Source organism: Perna viridis, chromosome 5 (assembly GCF_037379345.1).
Source record: "Perna viridis isolate PV_CMFRI_1.1 ecotype Kerala chromosome 5, ASM3737934v1, whole genome shotgun sequence".
In the NCBI taxonomy this organism is placed as follows: Eukaryota; Metazoa; Mollusca; class Bivalvia; order Mytilida; family Mytilidae; genus Perna; species Perna viridis.
The window spans coordinates 29,177,955-29,202,507 of record NC_142449.1 but is presented as its reverse complement, the minus strand read 5'-3'; the positions used below and the strand labels follow the sequence as shown (position 1 = coordinate 29,202,507).

At 32.0% G+C, this 24,553-nt stretch overlaps 1 protein-coding gene across 4 annotated transcripts; it reads left to right on the top strand.

Moving 5' to 3' along the window:
* The first annotated feature begins 5,207 nt into the window (after window positions 1–5,207).
* Window positions 5,208–23,920, top strand: LOC148616997 (uncharacterized). 4 transcript variants are annotated; one of them, XR_015922370.1, is made up of 9 exons: window positions 5,208–5,324; window positions 11,866–11,975; window positions 12,217–12,522; window positions 13,642–13,726; window positions 15,059–15,156; window positions 17,638–17,706; window positions 21,513–21,637; window positions 22,532–22,590; window positions 22,637–23,920. XR_015922370.1 is itself a non-coding variant. In XM_088584224.1 (8 exons), the coding sequence occupies exons 2-7, from the start codon at window positions 11,882–11,884 to the stop codon at window positions 21,599–21,601; spliced, it is 741 nt and encodes a 246-aa protein (XP_088440350.1). In that variant the 5' UTR covers window positions 5,208–5,324; window positions 11,866–11,881; the 3' UTR covers window positions 21,602–21,637; window positions 22,532–23,920. The 4 variants fall into 4 exon arrangements, 2 of the variants coding, with proteins under 2 accessions (XP_088440350.1, XP_088440351.1); XR_015922372.1 differs by lacking the exon at window positions 21,513–21,637; XM_088584224.1 differs by having other exon boundaries at window positions 22,532–23,920.
* The last annotated feature ends 633 nt before the right edge of the window (window positions 23,921–24,553 follow it).

The window sequence follows — 24,553 nt, the reverse complement described above, 5'->3', positions numbered from 1 at the left end:
ATGACCGGAAATATATCTCATCATGCTGAACACAGCTACATTACCTAAAATTGACTTAACCTAAAAATATGTGAAAAATTTCTGTCTGATCCCTATTTTCTATTCTAATTTTAGTAACGGTGGTCATGTTTTTCGACGGATCATAACTTTGCACATTAGTTCTATGCAGAAAATCCTACGGATCATTCATACTTATATAGGTTCTGATTGGTAAAAAAAATCAGAGAAGTAGATTTCTGAAAGAAATAGCATAAAAAATAGGGGGGAAATGTCGAAAAATGGCAATAACTCCTTCACAGTTTTAAAAAAGAAAAAATATCCAAAAATAGATCATATCTTTCTGAACAATTTGAATATGTTAGAATTTGGTTAAACCTTACAGTTTTGGAAATATATATATATACGAAATATTTCTGTCTGACCCCTATGTTCTATTCTATTTATAGTAACAGCAGCCATGTTTTCGACAGATCATAATTTTGCACATAAGTTCTATGCAGAACATCCTACGGAACATACATACTAAGATTGGTTAGGAAGTTTAAGAAAAGTTTTTTTGAAAGACATAACATTAAAAATAGGGAAAAAACGTCAAAAAAAGGACAACAACTCCAACATGGTTTAACAGATAAAAAGGACAATATGACCAGAGATAGATCCCATCATACTTCACACTGTTACATGAACAGAATTTAGCTAAACTTAACCGTTTTGGGAATATGTGCGAAAACTACTGTCTGACCCCTATGTTCTATTATGCGAAAACTGTTGTATGTTTCATTTTAGTAACGGCGGCCATGTTTTTCGACAAATCAATAATCCCCACATCAGTTCTATGCAGGATATCAAACGAAACTTTAAATACCAAGTTTGGTTTCAATTGGTCAAGTAGTTTCAGAGGAGAAGGTGTTTGAAAGAACCAACAATAAAAGTAGCAAAAATCGTTGAAAAGGGCAATAACTCCAACGGATAAAAACCAAAGTTTGACAAGAGATAGATCTTATCATGTTGAATACTGTTACTTTAACAGAATTTAGCTAAACCTAAGGGTTTTGGAAAAATATGCAAAAAATTACTGCCTGATCCGTGTATGCTATTTTTAGTATCAGTGGGCATGCTTTTCGACGGTCCAACATTGTCCACGATAGTTCTATGCAGAATATCCTAAGAAATATTCATACCAAATTTGGTTCTGATTGGTGAAGAAGTTTCAGAGGAGATTTTTGAAAGAAATAACATTAAAAGTAAGAAAAACGTCGAGAAAGGGCAATAACTAAAACATGGCTTAACAGATTAAAACGTAAATATGACCAGAGATAGATCTCACCACACTGCACACTGTTTCATGAACAGAATTAGGTAACCTTAACGGTTTAGGGGATATATGCGAAAAACTTATGTTCTATTTTTAGTCACGGCGGTCAAGCTTTTCGACGGGTCAAAAATTCCAACATCAGTTCAATGTACAATATGCTAAGGAACATTCATACTAAGTTTGGTTCTGATCGGTCATGCTGTTTCAGAGAAGAATTTTGAAAAAAAAACTGTTAAGGACGTCGACGACGGACGTCAGGTGATGGCAATAGCTCACATAGCCTATTGCCAGGTCAGTTTAAAATGTATTTGTGTACGTAAATGAAACGTACTTGAAAATACATGTAACAAGCTATAAATTAATTCCTAACTTACCTTGCAAAAAAAGAAGTAGATAAGGTCGCATGATTACATGAATAAAATTGTCCGGAAATTCCCCTTCAAGTTGATTGTTTGCAATATTTCGCAAGTTTCCATTATTCTGAATTGTCCTTTGGTAAGGTGCTTTTTCAGTCGATTTGAAATGTTTTCATGACACAAAGTACTTTTGACATAAATTCGTATTTTTTTAATCGATGATAATCAATGGGACTAACCCACGAAATGAAGCATGGAATACCTAATATGACCATGCGCAAAAAAAGCCCTGTTCCGATCAAGTGATGTGATCGATTGATTTTGAAAAAAAAAAAAAAAAAAAAATACGGAAATATAATTTAATTTCCGTGAATGAGACAAGAATAACAATAATGTTTGAAAATAATGCGGAAATAATAGACTATTTTAATGGTACAGAATATACATGCACATGTGAACATCCGATTTGTAGATCTCGTGAATTCTTTGTCTAAAATTCCATTGTGGTACTATTGCCATTAAATGTATTTGTTTCAAATGAATGTGCGATGGTTTAAAAGGGCCAGGCTGGTAAATAAAAAACTCAATTGTTACGTTTGTTTCTTGATATGATTGACCTCCAGAAAACTAATAAGAATGGAAATATCTAACAAGAACTCTATTTCCCATATTTTTACAGGACGAGAGTAAAAACCCCTACGAGATAATTGACTTTTTTTCCTAAAACGTTCATCTAAAACGGCATACACTTACATATATATTTGAAAGAGATTATCAAGGGAACCAAGGTTATAGCGGTCCTAATCAAAAGAATGTAATCCAGGGACAAAGACCAGATATTGAAAACAAACACAGACATCAAAGAACACAAAGTAACTAAAATCATACATACAAAGTAACAAAAGCAAATGAGCAACTCGGACTCCACTAAAACTGGGAGCATGAATCAGGTGCACCGGTAGGGTAAGCGTCCTCTGCTTTTCTAGAAACACCCGCCGAGTCAAGTCCGGGATAAATGAGGAAAGGAAAACTATGACACGTTTAACGAATCGGTTCTCATGATTCAGATGGATACAACGTAACGATCAACGAGGTCAATAACTCATGATAACGACCATAAAACTTCTGTAGTAATGACTTAACAACCCTGTTAACTAATTGTACGTGTGAGAAGTCTAACACTAAACAAAAAGTCTGCATAGTTACGGCAAGCTCTGGAAAAACGTATGCGTTCTGAAATGAAAACACAATACGCAAGTGCTGAAGATCGAACATTGCCAGAGTTGAAAGGAAAGTTGACAATACGGAATTAAAAAGGAAAAGATTTTGTGGTACTGCCGACAGAGGTGTCTGTTCTCGAAACTGTAACACACCCCAGAAGGATTCAAAATATGCCTATATGTATGCGACCACTGACCCAGAAAATAATAATTCCATCAGCAGGTGATAGTGCTTCGGAAGTGTAAACGAGGGTTATCGAGGCATGCATCTATATGTGGATGACTAGACTCTGACAACTTCATGTGTCTTTTTGGACCTGGAATGCAAAGTGCAGATGCCCTAATTTTGAAAAAAAAACACAAAAAAAAAAAACATAACAAATCTACTTATCTCCTTAAGTGTATGGCAGTGGTGGATCCAGGGTGAGTACAACCTTCTGAAGGGGTTGGGACCTATATCCCCTTTTTGTGGCAAATCAGGGGTACAAAAATAATAATTGTACAATGAAAAAAAAAACTTCGGGTGAAACATTCCACGTCTCCAACCCTATACTATAGTATGAGTATCTCCTTTCAGGATTATTAAAAAAAGTTGTCAATATCATAGCAATTTAATAATAGATTTATACAATACTGTAGGTGATCCCCCTGTTATGTATGTCTATTTTTAGTTATTTTTGGGGTTGTAATAATCAATACAGAAGAAATACTACTGAAGTAAATCAGCGACTGTGAGAATTGTGACGCCTTCAGAAATTAAAAAAAAATCAATATCAATAGATGTTGCCATCTTGAATTAGCAAAAAGCAAGATTAACCGTAGTAGAGAATCGATCATAGTATAATATGCATTAAATAGCAAGCGGACATGACAGAGAACACACATAACTCAAATCCGGAAACAAAATGATTTAAGGCTAAAAACCACTAATTCCACTTCCCATAGGCTTCTATGCTAATTTCACAATATTCAATGGCTTCTCTGGACTTTACCTTAACTTTAACCTGCAGATGACTATATATCAGCATGATTCTACATATGTCAGCTCACAATCCTCAGAATGGCATGTGGGGTTAGCAGACTTGCAGTGCAGTACTGGTCACCGGAAGTGAAGGGTCTATAAATAGCATGGGAAATCCCAGTGTTTTCACAAGATAGGGGTATATTTAAAAATCATTATGGAGATTAGGCTTCACATCACAAGAAGCAAAATGCACCTATAAAATGTACAGAAATGTTTTTCCTTTCAGAAACTCTTTAAATTTTTAAAATAAGATGAGAACTTTTTTCACAGCACTAAGAGGAACAGGGGTAATTTCTGCGTAGGACTATTTTTGCGTACGTTCCAAATGCTCATTGGTTGAATTGGTGGTCTGTAACCTTAATGATATTTTTAGATAAAAAAATCCTGGTCGATTTTGAATCAATTTATTTACAATTAAACGATGTAAGAAACCACAAGGGGCGTTTTGATTGTATATATTAGGTGTAATAAATCAAATAAAACAAAAATAATAATAAAAAAAAAACGTCTCTTTTAAGTCAAAAGCTTTAAGGTAGATCAATTTTCAAAATCGTCTCTTTAAGTCAAAAGCTTTAAGGTAGATCAATTTTCAAAATCGTCTCTTTAAGTCAAAAGCTTTAAGGTAGATCAATTTTCAAAATGAAACGTTCTCTAATTACCATGGTTGTTTGAAATGATTACGATCACAAAACCTTTGTTTAACCGTATGAGACAATGTTAAATTATGTGGTACATTGTAATAACCAAAGTTCAAAGAGACCACAAGAATTCATTATATTTTCTATACGTGTGAACCATTTTGAATGAAAACAATGTTTTATTTACAAATTTTATCCTGTTTGTTACATATAATCCTTTTCCAGAAAGCCATCGTTCTACTTTTTATAACAATTGGAAATCTACCTAACTTTTCATACAAAATTCAATTTGGTGTACTCTTTTTAATCCAAGTATTGTACAAAAAAAAAAAGATTCAAAATTACCATAATTATATTGAAATACCATACTTCACAACCATAAAGTAATACTTTGGTTACCATATAGTGTCAAAAAGTTCGTTCTGTATATCAATTTCAACTTTTTCTAAATGCTGTACATATCTTTTCTACATATTACGAAATCCCCCCCACATTTACCTTGCCTGTTTAAATATTTTACTAAAGCTTTATAATTTCTTCCGTTTAAGGTTTTCCATGAATTTTCAACACCTTTAACTTATTTTTTCTGTCACTTTACTGAAATTTTAATTTTACTGTCTATATTGTCGCTAATTTATCTTTTTGACGTCTCTTGTTGCGAATTAGCGAGACCTGGTAGGAAAACGGAAATTCCCTTTATTTTCACACCATGTGAGCATGTTCTAATTATAGCTATATATGATCTTAGCTGTAAAGAATCAATTATAAACGGTAAGTACGATGATGTCCTAGAGCTGACGTCAATGAATGGAAACCAGCATTTCTAAAAAGTTTCTGTTTGTTTTCTGTTATTGCAAATGCCAAATTGTTATCTGCCGGTGCACATGGTAAACTGTTGACGTGTTGTGATTGTGATGCCTGGTTGTGTGACAAAGGCGCTTGTTTCTGTCTATGTGAGGGAAATCCTATCAAACATTGGTCGACTATCTATGCCCAAGTAGAAGATAGTCGACCCCTGTTAGTATTTTCCCCACATATAGACAGAAACAAGCGCCTTTGTTGTGTGGCAGTACTGACTTGTGCACCACAACGCTGCGGCTGTACCACACACACACACACACACATTAATAGTGATCCTGCTGCCAGTTCGTCCCAAGTTTCAATTAATGTAACTCCTCTAGCTTATATTGTTAAAATGGATAAATATTGGATGAAAGTCAGAGTTGGTCCAGGAGAGGGGGTAATGGGTGTATGCCAGTACTCCTCCTTTCCAACACCAAGAAAAAAAAGAAAAAAATATACTAAATATTGTGTTGAATGTGGCAATTTATCAAATTCATTCAATAAACTTGTCATAATCTAGTTTCTTTTTATACTGATTCTCATATTTTGTTTTGTGTGTCTATTGTGGATTTTAAAATATATATCTTCGCTATGAAAAACTAAAATTTCAATAGATCCAAAGTGAGACAAGATGTCTCAAATCTGAAAACTGTATGATAATCTACAGAACATATGCAACAAAATTACAAAATAATTTGGGCAATTGCAGAGCTCATTTTGAGCACACTGATTATTTAAATATGATGCAATAATAAACTCTTGAACTGGAAGTCGTAGAGACATACATCTTAGGATTACTTGACCTTAAAAGGGGACATAACTCTTAAAGATGATAATGAAATCCTTAGCATGGTCAACTTTTAGTAGAATATGATGACATCTACATGTTCACCAAGTATGATCATGCTATCCTGAAAAATGAGTTCGGGAGACCATGTTGACCATGTTGATAAGACCCTAATAAGCGGGAGATAACTTCTATAATGGATGATGAAGTTTTTCATTGGGTTACCCTGTAAAAGTCCTAAATGAGATCTATCGATGGGTCAAATTTTGTAATGATATCTTGAAAGGTGACGAAATAGGCCGTGTCAAAGTAAATGTTGGAAAGGGAAAAAGACTAGCACTTTGTGACCTTTGACCTTGGATGCAAATGAAAGGTCTCAAAGATTTTTGATAAAGGTCCCATGTCTCTACAGCTTGTGATTCTCGAAATATAAATTTTTAAAACTTTAGTATGATATTTCAAGGGATATAACCACTGTATGGTTTGATAACAAAATACAAATTCATGTCTTTTTTTATTTGATCATCTGCTTATGTACATGAAACAGTTGTTAGATTGATTCTTTCTATTATCGTTTTCAAGATATGAGCAATAAAAAGAAATTGTTTTAAAGGGACATAGCTCTTAAAGATGATAATGAAATCCTTAGCAGGGTCATTTCCTAATTGAACATCATGATATCTACATGTTAACCAAATATAGTCATGATATCTTGAAAAATGAGTTTGGGGGACCATGTTGAAAAAAAAAACAAACGCCAATAAAAGGGTGATAACTTCTACAAAGGATAATGGAATTCTACACAAGGTTATTTTATAAAAGTCCCTAATGAGCTCTATCGATGGTCCAAATTTGGTAATGATATCTTGAAAGATGAATAGGGGAGAGCATGTCAAAGAAAATTTTGCAAATGACGAAAGAATGAAATAAAAACAGAAAAAAACAATGAGGTCTTTCCCATATATTAATATATATTAATAAAGACCAAACATTGATCTACATGAATCATCAATTAACAAAGAAACATGTATACATTCATATATAAACAAGTGCAAGTACCATCAATATCAATGCAATAAACAATATGTGTTGTAATATCAATGTATATAAAATATGCATTGTGATATCCCAGTTGAGGAATTGAGTTATCTATCTTGGACCATTTTTAGCACTATTATAATAAGATCATGCAATATAAATACAATGGTTAAATGTTTTATATTCTTGATTGACAGTATACATTCTGTTTACACCAGATATTATAACTTTAGAATCATCTATATCCATACTAGTCGATAAAAAATAAATTGATCTTCTTCAGACATTGAGGAAAATGAGGGAACTATATCTAAAATATTTGCAAATAGTTCATCCTGTTCCTTTATAATGAAATTTGATTAAATTCAATTTAGTCCTAAGGCCAGAAAAAAAAAACAAAAAAAACTGTGTTTCTGCTTACCCTATAGCTACTGGCACTTATTTTTTGTGTCTACCCTTAAGTGTCTGTCTTTGTAAGAATCAGGCAGTAGGTGAAACATGGTATGAAAAAACCCATCATTTTGATAGTGTAATTTGACAATTTGCACCAACAGAATCAAAGAAAACAGAGATTTTCCATTTCATGCTCGACCTTTGAGTTACGGTTTCATTGAAATGCACTGAAAATTAACATTTCAAGGGCAGATAACTCCGTCCGAAATCTCATTTTCTAAGATTCTGTTGAAAAATTTCTGAGCAAACCAGTGATGCATAGATCAAATAATGGTCTTTTCAAATAGAGACAGTGTCCTTGAGTGATATTAAATTGTCAGATTGGTGGGTTTTTGACCTGCATTTCTAAATTCTCAGTAAATACAGTAAGATCTAAAATGTGTAATTATGAGTGTTTTCTTTTTCTTTGTAGTTTCAGCTGCCTTGAATTGATCATCATCTCCTTTTTTCTTTGTGTTTTTATGTCAATTGGTTAAGCAGGTTGACATCCTCTGGTTAGGCCGAGAAAAAAATACCTGTGTTTCTATAAACATGTTTCAAACAACTAGGAAACTCTGAAAAATTTGGTACACCCTAAAAAAGGCTACATATTTTTGTAATTAAGTTGTTTTATGGGTCTATACTATTAAATGTGTAATTATTCATTCAAATCTGCCTGCTCTTAGGAGATAATCAATATTGAAAATCCAGTAGATTCTATTGTATTTGAGCGTCATTTACAGAGTTATCTCCCTTAATTTTGAAATCTACAGTGCATTCTATACAATTTTTATCTCCTAAGAGCACGGGTTATATGAAAAACCATATGTCAATTTCTGTTTACTATGACATTTCAAACAAATTATCAAAAATAAAAATATGTAGGCTTTTTACCCATGAATCACATTTTGCATGATCCTTAGCTGGAGTGCCACTTTAGAACTTGTCAAAAAATGGCCAAAAATCTTTTAAAGTGTAAGTAATTGTAAGAATCAGACAATATGGGAAAATCAGAAATATGCATAATAATAAAACGCATGATAGGAGTGTTCATTTGAATGCACTATACACTTATGAAAGTTTTTTTTAATATTCATTTGCTTATTTTTGCTATTATTTTCATATTTTTACTATTATTTTATAATTATTTTTTATTATTATTTTTTGTTAATGATATTTTCTTTATTTCTTCATTAATTGTTTGTAAAATTATTTTTAATCATTCATCTATTGTGCATTACATTATAAAATCTAAGGGAGATTATCATAACTGATTTCTATGGAGTACAACAAGAATAATATACGGGAACACTTCTATAATTGTTTTGGGGCACAATTGAACACCTCATATTTTGTTTTTCCATTTAAATGACTATTGGGGTTGCCAATATGATTTATGGGAATGGCAATTGTAGTTTCACCAAGAGAGTCTTGCTCACTGTAATGTTATATTTCTTGATGGGCAACAGTTATACTATCCATTGACTGTCCTGAAGTTTATACAAAAGGATCTCCTGTCATATTCATGGTTACTATAAATGCCACCCTTTTAATGACACTCCAAATACTTCACATAAAATATATTTTTATTTTTACTTAATATAGAAAAACAGATAGAAAGAAAAAATAAATAAACTTAAATTAATACACAGAGGTACCTAATATAACCTGAGGCAATGCTGAAATTGATAGTTGGTATCAAGGAGTATTAAATAAATCTGCTGTTTCCTGAATGAACAGCCCACAAATGTTTTAATATGCTGAACCATGTCTGATCAAGTTGTATTGGATTTTGACATTGTTCAAGGATAGACCCCTAGAACATCTGGACTTTGATCACATGTAGCCAATGAGACTAAAGAGGAAAAAAATGCAAAATATAATAATAGTAAAAACTATCAAGATCAAAACAAATGTACCATTCCATATAAAATTGAAAATTTGTGTGACACATAATAAAATCAGCCCCCTATTGTTCTTTGCTTTTCTTTTTTCTTTTGGATACATTATTTGATTTTTTTTAATATTGGCATTTTGCACTGTAAGTAGGGGAGATAATGTGTGTCCAAATTTTGTTTCAGTAATTTTTGTTTGTTTTATAGGGAAACTTTTGAAAAACTTACATTGGTTATTGTGGATTTTTGCTTAATTTGACTTGTTATACTATACATTATACTATATATGCTATCCTCTTTAGATTTATGCCTTTCTGTTCTTGTGATATGTTTCTCAGAGAGAGTACTTAGGCACAAGGGTGTAAAGGGAGACAATTCCTGGATACATTGTATTTACAAAGTAAGCACTACAAATTTTATAGGTTATTAAAACTAGTCAAATATCAAGTTATTACTTGCTATTATCTTCATCCTTTTTACATAATCATTTAAAAAAAGCACATAAAATTCCAGCTGGCAAACAGTTAAAACCACAAACCATCTTGTGCATGCCACCCCCTTTATATTGTTGTTTGATTTTTATATGGAAGTGATAAACCTGTCATTTGAATATGAATGTCTTTAAACATTATGTCAGTGCTTCAATTGCTAGTACAAGATCACAAAATTTTGTTTTGTGTGCTGGCAATCTCCTGTGTTGGTGTGTTAACATATAATTTCATTTTAGAAGTAACAAGCTCTTTGATTGGATAAAAAAAAAATTAGCATTTCTAATAGACCAAATTTTGTAATGTGACTATGACATCATCAACCTATTTTATTGATTTACTCGTTGAATTTATACTTAAGTTGAATTATAAGGAATGACTAGTATATTTTTTTGGTCTATTTGAAATAATCTCAATGGCCATGGTGCACACTTGAAAATAACCTACCATACAGGTTATTTAGTGTGCACCACATGATTGAGGTTATTTCTTCATAGAATGAAAAAATTGAACAGTCATTCCTTAAATAGATATAAAGTCCTTGAACTGATTCGCACAATTATTTGATGGATCGATGACCATAGACTGATTGATCCCTGACTGATCAATGACGGATGACCGGAGACTGATCTAATCACAGTTTTGTTATGTAAAATGACGTTGGATCTGTTTTAAATTAAAAAAATTTAAAATAAAAGTATAAATTGATGTTTAAATATATTTCATTATGTAAAGATGTGTAAAATTGACTAAGAAAACAACAAAAACTGTAAAGTACATTTACTGTGGTCACGTCATGCTATCACCAGTTAAATGGATCGATTTGACGGATCAATGACTGACCAGAAACTGATTGGTGATCAATGACCGATCGTAATTTTTGTTGCATAATAGGGATTTTACATTAAGCAAGATGTTGTGAAGGGAAATAATTCCACTTAGAATTTAGTTAAGAGTTCTGTTTTATAAGGGCATAGTATACCAGTACAGGTAAAAAATGGTGATGTGGTGATTTTATTTCAAGATACCTGAATAGGTCCTTATTGCATGTTTACTTTAAGTTGTTTACACGTTTGAATGCACTTCACACTGGTATCTCTACCTAAAAATTGTAATTATTGTCTTTTGTATTGCATAAAGTAGTATTTCCAAGAACCAATCCACATTATAGCATTAAGTAAATTATATTTATTAAGAGTCTTAGGAGTTTACTGTGTGCCTCCTACGAAATTGCTTAAGGAGGTACTGCATGAAAATAAAATCTAAATGTGTAAATTTTTAAGTTGTTTTTTTTTCCCAATTTTTTTTATTTGATGAATTTGAGTTATCTTTCTTGGCATGTTGAGGAATATTGAAAACAAGTTCTTTGTTTACTTAAACTTTGTATACTGATTAAGTGTCATAAAATACAGATCAACTTCTAATTTCAGTTAAATTGGTTTATTTACTCTATAGTTATGGCATTTAGTGTTGTTTTTACCTTCAAGTATTTTGATGGATTGGAGTTCTCTTTTACAGGAATGGAAACAATTTGTGAACATTTAAATGCACGCTGGGAGCAATCGTTTAACGTGCATTTAAATGTACGATAGGAGCATTTGTTTAAACGCACAATAGAATCGTGCGGGAAACCTGAACGTCTCAAGGAGTGTACTTATGGCCAATTGACATTATTGCAATAATGGTGAAACAAAAGTAATTTTAAAAGGTGATTGATCACTTGACCATTTGATGAGTTTTTCATGTTTATGGCTTGAAATGAAAATATTTTCTTTTTTTAGCAGGACATAGTACCAGTGTACTAATGAAACCTCTTTTTTTTCTTTCAGATCCATCTTTAAGTGAATGTTGCATTTTTTAAAAGTAATGAGTAACATACCTATATATAAGGCACTGGTAGTACTTGGTGTGGTTCTGGTTTCTAGGACTGAAGACCAAGGTATGTACTTCCTCAGAACCATTCCAAGCAACTATTTAATGAATCAGCAACCAATGATTTCATATTTTTTTTTATTCCAGTTTTCTTTGTATGTGTTATTTTTGTTATTTCATGTTATTTATTGTTTGTGACTTCATTTTCCCTGTCAAGTCTTTATCCTTGGATTAAATCTTTCAGTTAACACTGGAATCTAGAAATTACCTCAAAGTTTGTAACTACTTGATTTTCTTATCTTTTATAGTTGACTGGAGAGTAGTGAATAAAATTGAACAATATGGTGGTAATCTGACTCTTATATGCACATTTAACAAAACCTTAGAGAATCATGAAGATACTGTGAGTAAGAGGTGGTATAAAGGACATAAATTGTGCTCTCTCAATAATCAAACAACGGATAAAACTAAGTATAAAGCAGTGGTTGATACAGACAGTGTCAACCTCACTATAATTAACTTCACCGAAGAAGATATCAACCATTCATACCACTGTGAAATAGGATTCTATACTTCAGAGATGAAAGTTCTATCATTGGGGAGTGTTTTTAAAGGTAATTTATGTAGGTAAAGGTTTCTTATAATAATCAAAAGACAGCATTGACAATTGCATTTTAAGCAGCTGTTTGTAAAGAAAGTGACCTTCTCAGTCATACATTTAGATCTCATGGTAGTGTGTTTGTCACCACTACTGGTGGTCATGGGTTCAATCACTGGCTGAGTGAAACACACTGATGACTTTAAATTGGGAGTTACTGCTTCTCACCTAAGCATGCTACATATTGAATATCAGTCGAGTGACAAGTCATAGGTTGGTTCAGTCAGAATAATGAGTCAGAGTAGGATTAACTACATGTACATGCATATCTGCGGAATGTTGCTTCTAGTAGCTAGTACAACCATTAAAAATTCTAACTCAGCTTCATACTAGAGCAATGCAAGTGATCAAATGTTCTTGTCCTGAAATACTTGAAAAATCTACAATAGGAGTTTTACCACAATCAATATAATATCAGACTACCTTTATTTCCTTAACCACAAGGGCAAAAGAAGTACAACAAAAGCTATTTAAATTATGCAATTTTTTACCTGCATCAGCAACAGTAAAAGCAGGTCTAGTAGCTACCTAATTCCATCTGTCACTTTTAGGGATACCTATTTTAAGTAATCTCTAATTCAAAAAAGTATTCACCTTGCACTTTGTTTACTTACATATTACTGCATCTCCTATTGTATACAAATTTGATTAATTTTTTCCAACATTTTTAGCATGTTGAACCTAGCCATTTTCAGAAGCATTTTTATATATTTCACAGGGGCAGATTCAGGTGGGGGCGTGGCAGGCTTGCACCCCCCACCCTAAAATTTGCATAGCATGGGTTGTCAGGGGTAGATTTAGGTGGTTTTAGGTTGAAACTTTAATTTCTTGCTAATTTTACCACAAAAGATATCTACATTGCTGAAAAGATATCTACATTGCACCCACTCGAGAAGAATATTTCTAGATTTTTAGTGTGCACCCCCCTCCCAATCTAAAATCCTGGGTCCACCCTTGTTTCTTTAGAACATTTGTAACCCACACTGTAGTTTTTTTTAACTTGCTCAGTGGTTATGTACCTAATCTAGATTCATATTAGCTGACAAATATATGACATGTTTTGGTCTTGTTTTAGATAAAAAGATATCCTCTGAGGATGATGCATCTGAAAAAGATGGGAACGGTACTGTTATCATCTCAGTAATATTAGTTTGTTCTTTGTAAGTTATTAAAATTAATACAATAATAGAAATGCCGATGATATTCAATGCTTTTTTTTCATCTTGCTACACAAAGTAGTGAGGAATGTTTTGATACTGTCCAAAAAATACATGTCTGTCAATCCGTCTCTCCATATCAGATGAAACTTAAGAACAGATCGATGCTTTTTTAAAAAAAATTGCATAGTTGTTTTGCACCATGAAATACGGGTTTAATATATTTGTCAGCAAAACCTGAAATGTATTTACTTCAAGTTAAGCCATTTTGAACATTTTGCCATCCCCCCTTTTTTTTACACTAACATGGCATGTATCACTTAATGTTCCATTATTGCCCTATTTTCATTTTTTCATATGCCCAGCTCAGAAGGAGAATGGGATATACTGTTTTACCCTCGTACATATGTATTACTACAGTCACAAGCTTGGACCAACATTTCCCAATATTCATTCAATAACAGTGTATTGTAAACCAACTAATATTCGTGTTAGTAAACATTTCGCGAATTTTACTCAATGGACTGATTTGCGGATACTAATTTTTGCAAAATTGACATCACTAAAAATTAATATTTGCACATCTACTTCCAACTTGTCAAATAAAATACAAATAAAAATGAGTTATCTTTCTTTGTTTTGTCATGTCTTCCTATGGATATCCCTCCTATATGACCGGGAACCACCATTTATTGTATACTTAACATTATTGACTTTGTCTTTTCAACTGCCTATCAGTATTTATAGGTGAATGTCGATAGTGCTGCCAAACATTATTTTATTGTGAATTAAAAATAAATATTTTATATAGCTACCTTATGTTTTTTTCAGATATTAAGACAAAAATTAAAATCAAAGAAAGATAACTGTATTTGATCAACTGGAAGTTGAAAATTCGCTGGAAAAAATGTACAAAAGACACCCAACCTAATATATCAAATTTCCCCAACTTGTCGCGGTTATAAACTTTTGCGATTTTCACAGCCTCTCGAAAAACCACGAAAGTTTATATCACGTGAAAATTTCTTGGTATACAGTATTTATAAATGCTGAATTATTATAGATTATTTTTTGAAAAAGTCATATTTGTTTACTTAGATATTATAGAAACAACATTTGATTATATTTTCACATATAGAGTAGTAGTATATTTCAATCCTTGACAAAAAAACCAAAAAAACCTTGTTTTTGGTTCGTAGATAGTATCTGAAAATAGTTCAGAAGTTCTATGCCTTTTCATTTTTAAGTATTTGTCAGACTTTGTTAAGGTTGATGCCCATTGTTGATGTTAAGTGATATGACTATACATATTTAGCAATGTTTCGTCTATTGTAGTCTTGTTCTTTCATTTGTTGTGTTGATGAAGAGATTTGGCTACAAAAGATTCTGTAAAGATGAAAGTCCATCAGTAGGAAATCAAGATAACTGTAGTGGTAAGTTCTTTAACAGAATGCAAAAGAAAAACTTCTCAGTTGAATGAATAGCAAAAGTTATCAACATTCCTTTTTCCTCTATGAGTCTGACACATGATCTGTATCGGTATTTTTCACACATGATCTGTATGGGTATTGTCTTTTCTTCAATCAAATGCAGTAATTCTACAAAAATGCTGGTATTATCAAAGTATCAAAAACAAATGCAAACATATAGATACAACACCAATTATATCTAGCCCTGAGGAAGAACGAGGAGAATATTATACCAATGTTTGTTATCTGTATGTGAGGGTGTTTATCCTTAAAAAAAACATAGTAACACTTCTTTTTACAACTACTGGTTTCACCAGCTTGATATTTTGACAGATTTTTTACATAATTGAAACCAAGTGGAATTCCAATCTTTCCAAGAGACACAAAGGCTTATTATATTGAGGGTTCTTTATTATGTAGAGGGACACAATGTTTTGAATATAATATAAAATAGTGGCACAGGTGTAAGAGAGATAACTCAAATTAATTACAAGGCAAGAAAGTTCCAGCACTCTATCAAATACTTCATAAACTACCAAACATCATATTTATTATAATTTTCTCAGCAACATCGATAATAAGCCTGTCTTCCATGCATGAATTGTACCTTATAGTTACATCTTGTATCATTTATTTAAAGGTGTTACTTTTATCACTGCTCTAAAAGTTTATTTTATTCTCTTAAATCGCTTATCTGATTATGGATTTTTAATCCTGAAAACAAGTTAAATCTCAGTGAAATAAGTATAATAAAATTTACACTTTCAAGCGATTGAACCCACACTCAGTTTCAACCTTTATTTTACCACCATAAAGGTGCTTAATTAAAGAGAAAAAGAAAGTAGAGTTACTTAATACCTCAAGTAGAATAAATATACAATTCTCCGGGACATAAATTTGGGCATTTGATATTTGGCATGTGGGTAGATCACGTTAAAATGATGTGTTTCATATCATGGATAGTGACCTATGACCTTCATTTTTGACCTAAAGGTCAACTTTAGAATTTTTTGGCGAAAAACTTGTGTCCAAGCTGTCACTTTTTTTGTCTTTCAGTGTCGGCTTATGATATTTGGTAGATCTCATAAAGATGATGTGCCTTGATCAATGGATAGTGGCCTAAGAGGTCGAATTTTTACCTCATGGGCATATTCCTTTTTTTTTGGTGATAAACTTGTGTTTATTTTTTTATTAATTTTTTTTAATCTTTAATGCAGGCTTTTGATACTTAGCATGTGGGTAAATCACTTTAATTCACTAGCATGTATGGCTTAATTGCCACAGCAGTGCCCACAGAGTTAGTTTCCATCTCAAGGAGTTTTAGTTTTTTTTAAACCCCATGGATATGATAAATCACTGTTCACAAATAAACACTGGATGTCAGGTAAGAAGCAATTTTTATCATTTTAATTACAAATTTTTCATGAATCAAACATTGTATGTGTGGCTAATATAAAGAACTATAATGCAGTGCATTATTTCTTATAACAAACTGTATAGTTGTCAGAATAGAGCTAATCCCATCTTAAATATGCTGCATGATACAACACATTTTCAACTTCCTTCCTCCCCCGTTTTATATCTTGATTTTGAAGACAAGTCGAATATATTATATTTAGCATTTGTATTACCAACTAGGTGAATGAGATAATAATTACTTTAATATGATCATTATTCCTTATAAAGTGATAAGAGAGAATCAGAAGAGATAATTGTGCTTTAATTGATACCGAAACAGTTCGGAGGGATCATATCTTCAGCTGGAACTTTCCTGTATCATCACTTTTTTTAAACGACGGGTTTGGATGTATCATGATGATAGACTGGTACCCTAAATTGAGGGTAAATTCATTTGATATTATTAAGCATTTTGCAATTTGTTTGTTGTATATGGTAGGCAGATGTCTTGAATTTTTAATTGGTGGTGCTATTTATAGAAATAAACACTGGAAAATGATTCTTAACACATGTACAAGTTAACAAACATATTTTTTGTGCATAAATTTGTTTGGAAGCAAAGAACGATACATATTTTGTTTATTATGAGTGTCATACATACCTGTATAGTGCTCTAAATCAGCCATACATACAATGTTTGATTCAATGTTATGAGTTACATAAAAAGAGAGTGTTAACTCCTGGACAGTGATATACTGTATGCGGTGGGTTTTAAAAAAATGGTACATGTTGGTACTAGGGTGTGATTAAGTATTTTACACATTTGGTGTAAGTGCAGCCTTTTGCTTGGGTCATTGTACTACTCACTGGGTACTGTCAGATATTCATTTCTGTATGAGTGAAATATAATTAGCACTCACCACAAAGCAAGCATGAAGCTTCATGTTCAAGTACCTAGCTTTTGCTGTTTGCAAAACTATTAGAGTTACATGAAATCAATTGCAATGACAATTCACTTTTTAAACTTTTTTCTTTCATTCCAAATAGATTTTGCAGAGGAGATGGTTGGTTTGAAAGCTAACAACTGTGCTGAAAATATTGGTGATCAGGATCAAGGTCAGTATTGTATAAAAAATGGTTGGTAGTTTAATTTTATTGTCATCCTTATTCAAAGGTTATCACATAACTTAGTATATACAGTGGATCTTAACTTGCCTGAACTAAGGTGGCTTGTATACCAAGGTCTTTTCGAAAACACTGTAAAGTACAAAAACTTCCCCTATATTAAATCAATGTAAATAATCTTGGTTTTAAATTTCTTGAACTTGATTTTTTCAATCATTTGTCTAACACTTACCGGGTATATTTTTTGAACTTTTGTCGAACACTCATACTGAATTGTTGGTGCACAAAGTAATAATTAGGGCCCTGCCTTAAGCAAGTCACCCTATAGTGATCAGTCTGTCCGTCTGTAACAAATATGTCCGCTCTATATCTAGAGAACCATTATGATTTCATACTTTACACTTAACATGTATATTAACCAACACCAGAGGGTGTGTCGTAATGTATGTACAACTTCTTAGGTCAAAAATGAAGGTAAAAAAACTTCGGTTTTAGTTGGTTTTAGTTGACAACCCCATGTCCTGTGGTGAAGATCGTGTCCACTCTATATCTTGAGAACTGTTATAATTTCAAAGTTTATACTTGACATATATATTAACCAATACCAGAGGTTGTGTAATAATGTATATACAAATTCCTAGGTCAAAGGTCAAGGTCAAAAACTTTGGTTTCAGTTGACAAGCCCATGTCCTGTGGTAAAGATCATGTCCACTCTTTATCTTGAGAACCGTTATGATTTCAAAGTTTATACTTGACATGTACATTAACCAACATCAAAGAGTTTGTCATAATGTTAACGAGACTATGTAATAATCTAATAATGCTTCATATCAGCTTTTTTACCACATGTTATTGACAGGGGGCATACAGAGATGGCTCCCATCTCAATGATATCTAGTTCTTGCTCAAACTCTTCAGTAATCAAAGGTGTGAAAAAATGAAGCCCTATCATTAATCAAAGTGTCATTTTAGGTAATTACAAGTTCTATTTTGTTCACCACTAATTTAAGGTAGTTTTAAACTAACATGGTACTACACTCCTTTTTTGCATCGTTTATCATGCATTTACACATTGTTTGGCGTTCGTTTAAACGCATGATAGAAGTGTTCGTTTCTACGCATGCTAGAAGCGCTCATTTAAATGCATGATTGAAGCGTTCTTTTAAATGCACGCTGGGAGTGTTCATTTAAATGCACTGTACAAGCATTTGTTTAAACACACGATAGAAGCGTTCGTATAATTTTGTACTTTGATTATTTCCTTGATAAAAATGTAATTTTTATATTTTTTGCTATTATTGATTTATATAATTTCATTAATTTTATTTTCTATTTTTTCTATCTTCATTATATGTCAATATTATTATTTTTTGTCGTTTGTCTATCGTCCATTTAAACGCAGGATAGGAGCGTTCGTTTATCATGCATTTTGTGAGCGTTTGGCGTACATTTGGGTATTGTGTGTGCAGGAAATCTAAACGTCTCAAGGATTGTAATTGAAGTTTGGGAATGTTCCGAATTTGGCAAATTGAAAGAGACAAAACCAGTTAATTCAAAAATTTTACTCACAAGCTGGAACTTTTGTAATTTTTTAAAAATAAAACCCAGTAACTTTAATGTCTTGAAACCACAAATTGAAACAACCTATGGAAAGCAAATGAAAAACGTCCAAAAACTAACAAATGTCATAGGAAGTATGCAATTTCTAACGAATAAGCCAAACTTTGATGGTGACTGAAAATAATTCATGAATTCTCAGAACCTCAGTTTCTCTAACTCTTGATAATTCAAAGACAATCAGTGGTCCTTGTTAGAGTTCCAGCTACCAAGATTTGACAGAGAACAAGCTGGGTTGTTTTTATTATGACAGTAACTGACTCGCTGTTTAATTCAAAAGAAAAAAAAACAAACCTTTTTTTCATTAGACTCACCTTATATATTTAACCTACAACATTGTAGCAGGTCTAGTAGCCGCTTGACACCATCTGTCCCTCTGTCACACTTAGAGGGTACATTGTTTTGTACCTACAATCTGTTATCTTCAACTCAAAAATAATTTAACCAGTATTATTCAAACCTTACGCAGTGATTATATACATGTGGAAGATACCACCTATTATGGACAAAGTGGTCAAGTATTTAATATGAATTTTTACTTATTAAATTAATTAGCCACTTTTTTAGCAGTATATGCTATCATTGGTACTTATACTGCTGAAAAAGTGGTTATTTGTAGCCCACACTGTAGTTTGTTTAGCTTGTCATGCTTATGTACATGTAATCTTTATGTGCATATGGAAGATACATGTATTAATGTGCTGACAAAAAATGATGCTGATGGAGGTCCAGACATGTTATGGATCTTGTTCAAATTAGGAGAGATATTTATTTGGAGCTTTTATTGCATTATGGAAAAAAATAGTCTTGTTTTCTGCTAATGTGTCAAAATTGCTGTTTATTTATTGGAAATCATCTGCAGATTATTAAAATGCCCAATTTATCATACGATATCTATTTATTAATGGTTTCGAGTCAGAAATATCATTGGAGTTTTCTGGATGCTTTCAGCGAAGTACACACTTTTGGGTCAGTTTGCTGTTTTGAGGCATGTGGTCTCAAGAAGCTTTGAAGATAGTTGCAAGCTACTGGGTTGTTTGATACTGCAATTTCTTTAGCTAGGGAATGGTTGCAGTCCCTTGAACAGGTGGTGTGTGACCTTCTTCAGGCTTGCTTGAAATATAGTGTTTTGGAGACTAGGAGTTTCGGAAACTAGGTGTTCAGAGACTAGATGTCTGGGGAGCAAGTTGCTGATAGACTAGGTTCAGAAACAAAGCACTTCGGAACTAGGTGTCCTAGAAGCCATAGGTGCTCCAGGAACTTGGGTTAACGCAAAGTTAATTTGATTTGTATATGCGTTTGATGTTTAGGCTTTGGGTTTAATAGGCAGTTCCGTTAATTTAGAACAATCAAGTTATAATACATGTATGTGTCATAAATATTGACGCACCTCGCTCTGTGCAAAACAAATGCAAACAACATTTGAACTTAGTTTCAATTTGATAAGTAATCAAACATACTGAAAATGCTACACTGCCAGCAAGACAACAGTGGGGTAGGTAGATAGGGAAATTATTTTATTTATCAAAATTATTTTACATTGAGTTTATGGGAAAACAATCTAGACTTTTTATCAATTCAAAAAGGCCATACCTTTTTTAGAATTGGCACAAAAAATTAGGGAAGGTAGGGTAGCAGGAAACAGACATACTATTATTTTTTTGGCCTTAAGCGTAGCTAAACAATGTCATAAAAATTTAATTTCTTTTCTTGTGAATGCTCACTATTTTCATGGCATGTATTACAAAAAAAAAAAAAAAAAAAAAAAAAAAAAAAAAACTCCTTACAACTTAAAATTATTTATAACAAGCTTGATACTACCTTATGTTTCAGTAAATGACTTTTTGGCATACATGTATGGTGAAGTTGATACATGTAGCTAGTAATCAGAAGTCAAAAAGTAGGAACAGAAAACCAGTTGTCATGGTATTCAATTTGGCTCACAGTTATGGAACTTAAATTTAAAAAAAAATCTTCCATTTTGGTATGAACATAAATACATTATGCAGTAAAGTGAGGTTGTTTTGGGACAGTTGTATCCACCAATTGAACTGCTATTCTGCTCATCATTTATCCTCTTTTCTTAGGGAATGTGATAAAAAGTATGGGTAGCTTTTAATAAGTACTAGCTCACATCTCGTCTGTCTAGTTCTTTTTTTATCTTTGGCTTTCTATTTCAGGTTGCAAAGATGAAGCCAGGTGTTTTTCTTTTGAAAAGTTGCTAGGTTTTAAAAAAAAGGAGAAAATCCATCTAAAGACATTGTCGTAAGCCAAACAATTGTCATTAATGATGACGTGTTAAATGGTAAGAATGTTTACAATGTACTAAGTTTAACCAAAAATAATTTCCTGATTCGCAGACCTCCTTGTCAGGTTGAAGGGTGCCTCATGTCTTTTAAATATATTTTGTCATATCAGTAACATATAATAAAAATAACACCTTCATAATTTTTTCTTTTTTTGGGGCAATAAAAAGGTAAAAAAGTACCACATTTCTGCACTGTACAGTGAGGTACCATTTTACAGATAGAAGCCTGGGATTTTTTTTAGGTTTGAACTTAAAAGAAATTAACATTTTCCTGATTTCCAGATAATAACTGAAGCAAAAGTGATTAATCTTTTTGTAATTTTACCACAAGACTACAATATTAGGCTAGGACTGATTTCTGGGGTTGTGACTTCAAGAATAAGTGACAAAAACAAGCATTTTCCTGAATGATGGACATAGTAGATTTTTTTAAAAATTATACCATTAGATGCCACACCACAAAAAGAAGACTAGTGTTAACAGATTTTATACCCTGCCACATGAAGTGGTGAGGCATTATGTTATATCCCGTTTTGTGTTTTTCATTTAGATATTACATATTGCCTCTTATTAAGTATGAATCTAATTGCAAGTTTTTACGATCTTTGACCATTTCCATACTTAATTGTAAAATCTTATTTTATGTCAAACATTAAATACAGTCAAAGTTCAGAGCTGGTTTGAGTTTGAAGAATGTTGTTTTCAGACTTGCCTTGATTGTTCTGGGTTTGATCTATTAAGTTGCAACCTTGCTCTAAACTATTGAGCTACATATTGTAGGATGTCTCAGTAGTTTGAACTGAAAAAAATCTACTCTTGTCAGTACGTTTAATCTGTTATACCTCATATACTGGAAGTTTTTATGCATTGTATATTTTTTTTCTCTTCCAGACAACTGATAGTACAGAAAAATGTTGGATTCCTGATCCAAGTTTGTCACTTTTTTGTGTGCTCTTATTATTTGTTGCTATTATATCCTTGTTCAAAAGCCAGTGTTGTGACGGAAGAAACATATATAGATGGCTATATTGTACTGAAGGTAGATCATGATCATATCTAAATTTTTGTGTTCATATATTTTTTTTTGGAAAGAAATAACATACTTTGGAATTTTGGGATTTAAAACATATAGGTCACCAAATTTAATTTCAAAATAATTAAACCTTAATGTTGGGAATGTTTTCCATGATTTTATATAGATATAGATAATGAATGGAATTTTTCATATTTCACCGACTTTTATAAAAGAATTATAAAACTGTGCCATAAAAGTGCTTTAAAGTTTGTAAGTAAAATATTTATCACACATTCTTTCATATATGAAAAAGATAATTGGGGGTAGACATACTTCTTAAACTTAAATTCCCATAATATTTCAGTAGTATGTTTTATTTACCTACATTTATCTCCCTTTGAATGGGATTTTTAGAATCGTTTTAATTACTTTAATGATTACTTTTTTGCACCATATTAAACAAAATTTACTCATTGAAAATGGATATTTCTGTAAGGATTTCCAAGATAAATGATTCTCCATGTACATGATACGATCTTCCCAAATGGTCATTTGTTGAAACATTAGTTTTGACCTGCAGTATGTTAGTTATAATGTATTGATCATTGCGATGCCCATTTACTTGTATATTTTACATATCATGTTTATCAAACTTTACAATTTGGGGACAGTATGCATGCAGAATGATAATTAAGATAATCATATTGAAGAATTTTACATGTTTTCAAGCTTGTAAGGGCAAATTCCCATAATTAACTTGCCTTTGCATTTTGATACAACCCTAATAACAAAACGTTACAACTAAATTTGACCTGTCCATATCTTAAAAAGGCAAATTTACAAACACTTTGATGGTATACCTGGAGGTTAGAAGGTATAAATATTTTAATAATAACATCAAATCTGTCCATTTATTTCTTCAAATGTCACACCTAATATACATTTTGCCTAATTCTAAAACAGAAAAATACTTGAAAAGTTAAAACCCAAATGAACCGATTCTTATATTGTAAGTTGAGGTATTACTAAGTTAGATATCTTAATGTTTTGTTGTGATGAATTATGAAGTTATGTTGAAGGATGAGTTTTGTTTTGTCAGCCCATTTAAGTCTTTCATACATTATAATTATATTGTTACTTGTGTGTTTGTTTCCATGTGATCTGTTGAAAATATGAATGAAATTCGCCATCTTTCTACTTCATTTTTTGATGTACATATGTACATTCTGTTGAAAACAGTCTAAATAAATCAGTTTTTATTTTTAGGTTTTTGTGTATTTAAAGCCATGAAATGGATAAATATGTGCATTATACACATAACTGTATTGTTATTTTTTTTTTAATTTAAATTTTTAATTAATTAAAAATAAAACGATTATGCAACCTTTGAAGGCTTATACAAAATTGTTATAATTGAAATGGTAGAAAGTGTTTTTGACAGTTTTGGGTTAAGGCCGTTAAGACCTTATTATGTAGTATATTTTCTTCTGCTTGTTGAAGACTAAATATTGTCCTCGTCTGAAATATTGCTGCTCGGACGCTAAACCCCAACAAACAAACAAACTCTCATGGAATCTAGATTTACAATTGTCATATTTGGCTATTTCTTAAAAGAGAAAAATGTGCGATTTTTATTGGTAAAACATGGTAATGTGGAATTCATGTATGTGTGTTAAAATGTCAAGTGGGCATTACGACATGGTTTTGCCTTCTGCAGATTATTTAATTTAAAAAAGACACACAAGTTGTTTATGTTATTGATAAATTGACTGTCATTGGAAAGAGTGATTGCCTTTCATATAGACATTGCTCTCGCTGCCTTTTGGCGTGGTTTCCTTTTACAAATGAACGACAATTTATTGTATATCTATTACATAATCGCCTGCATTTGGCAGCTT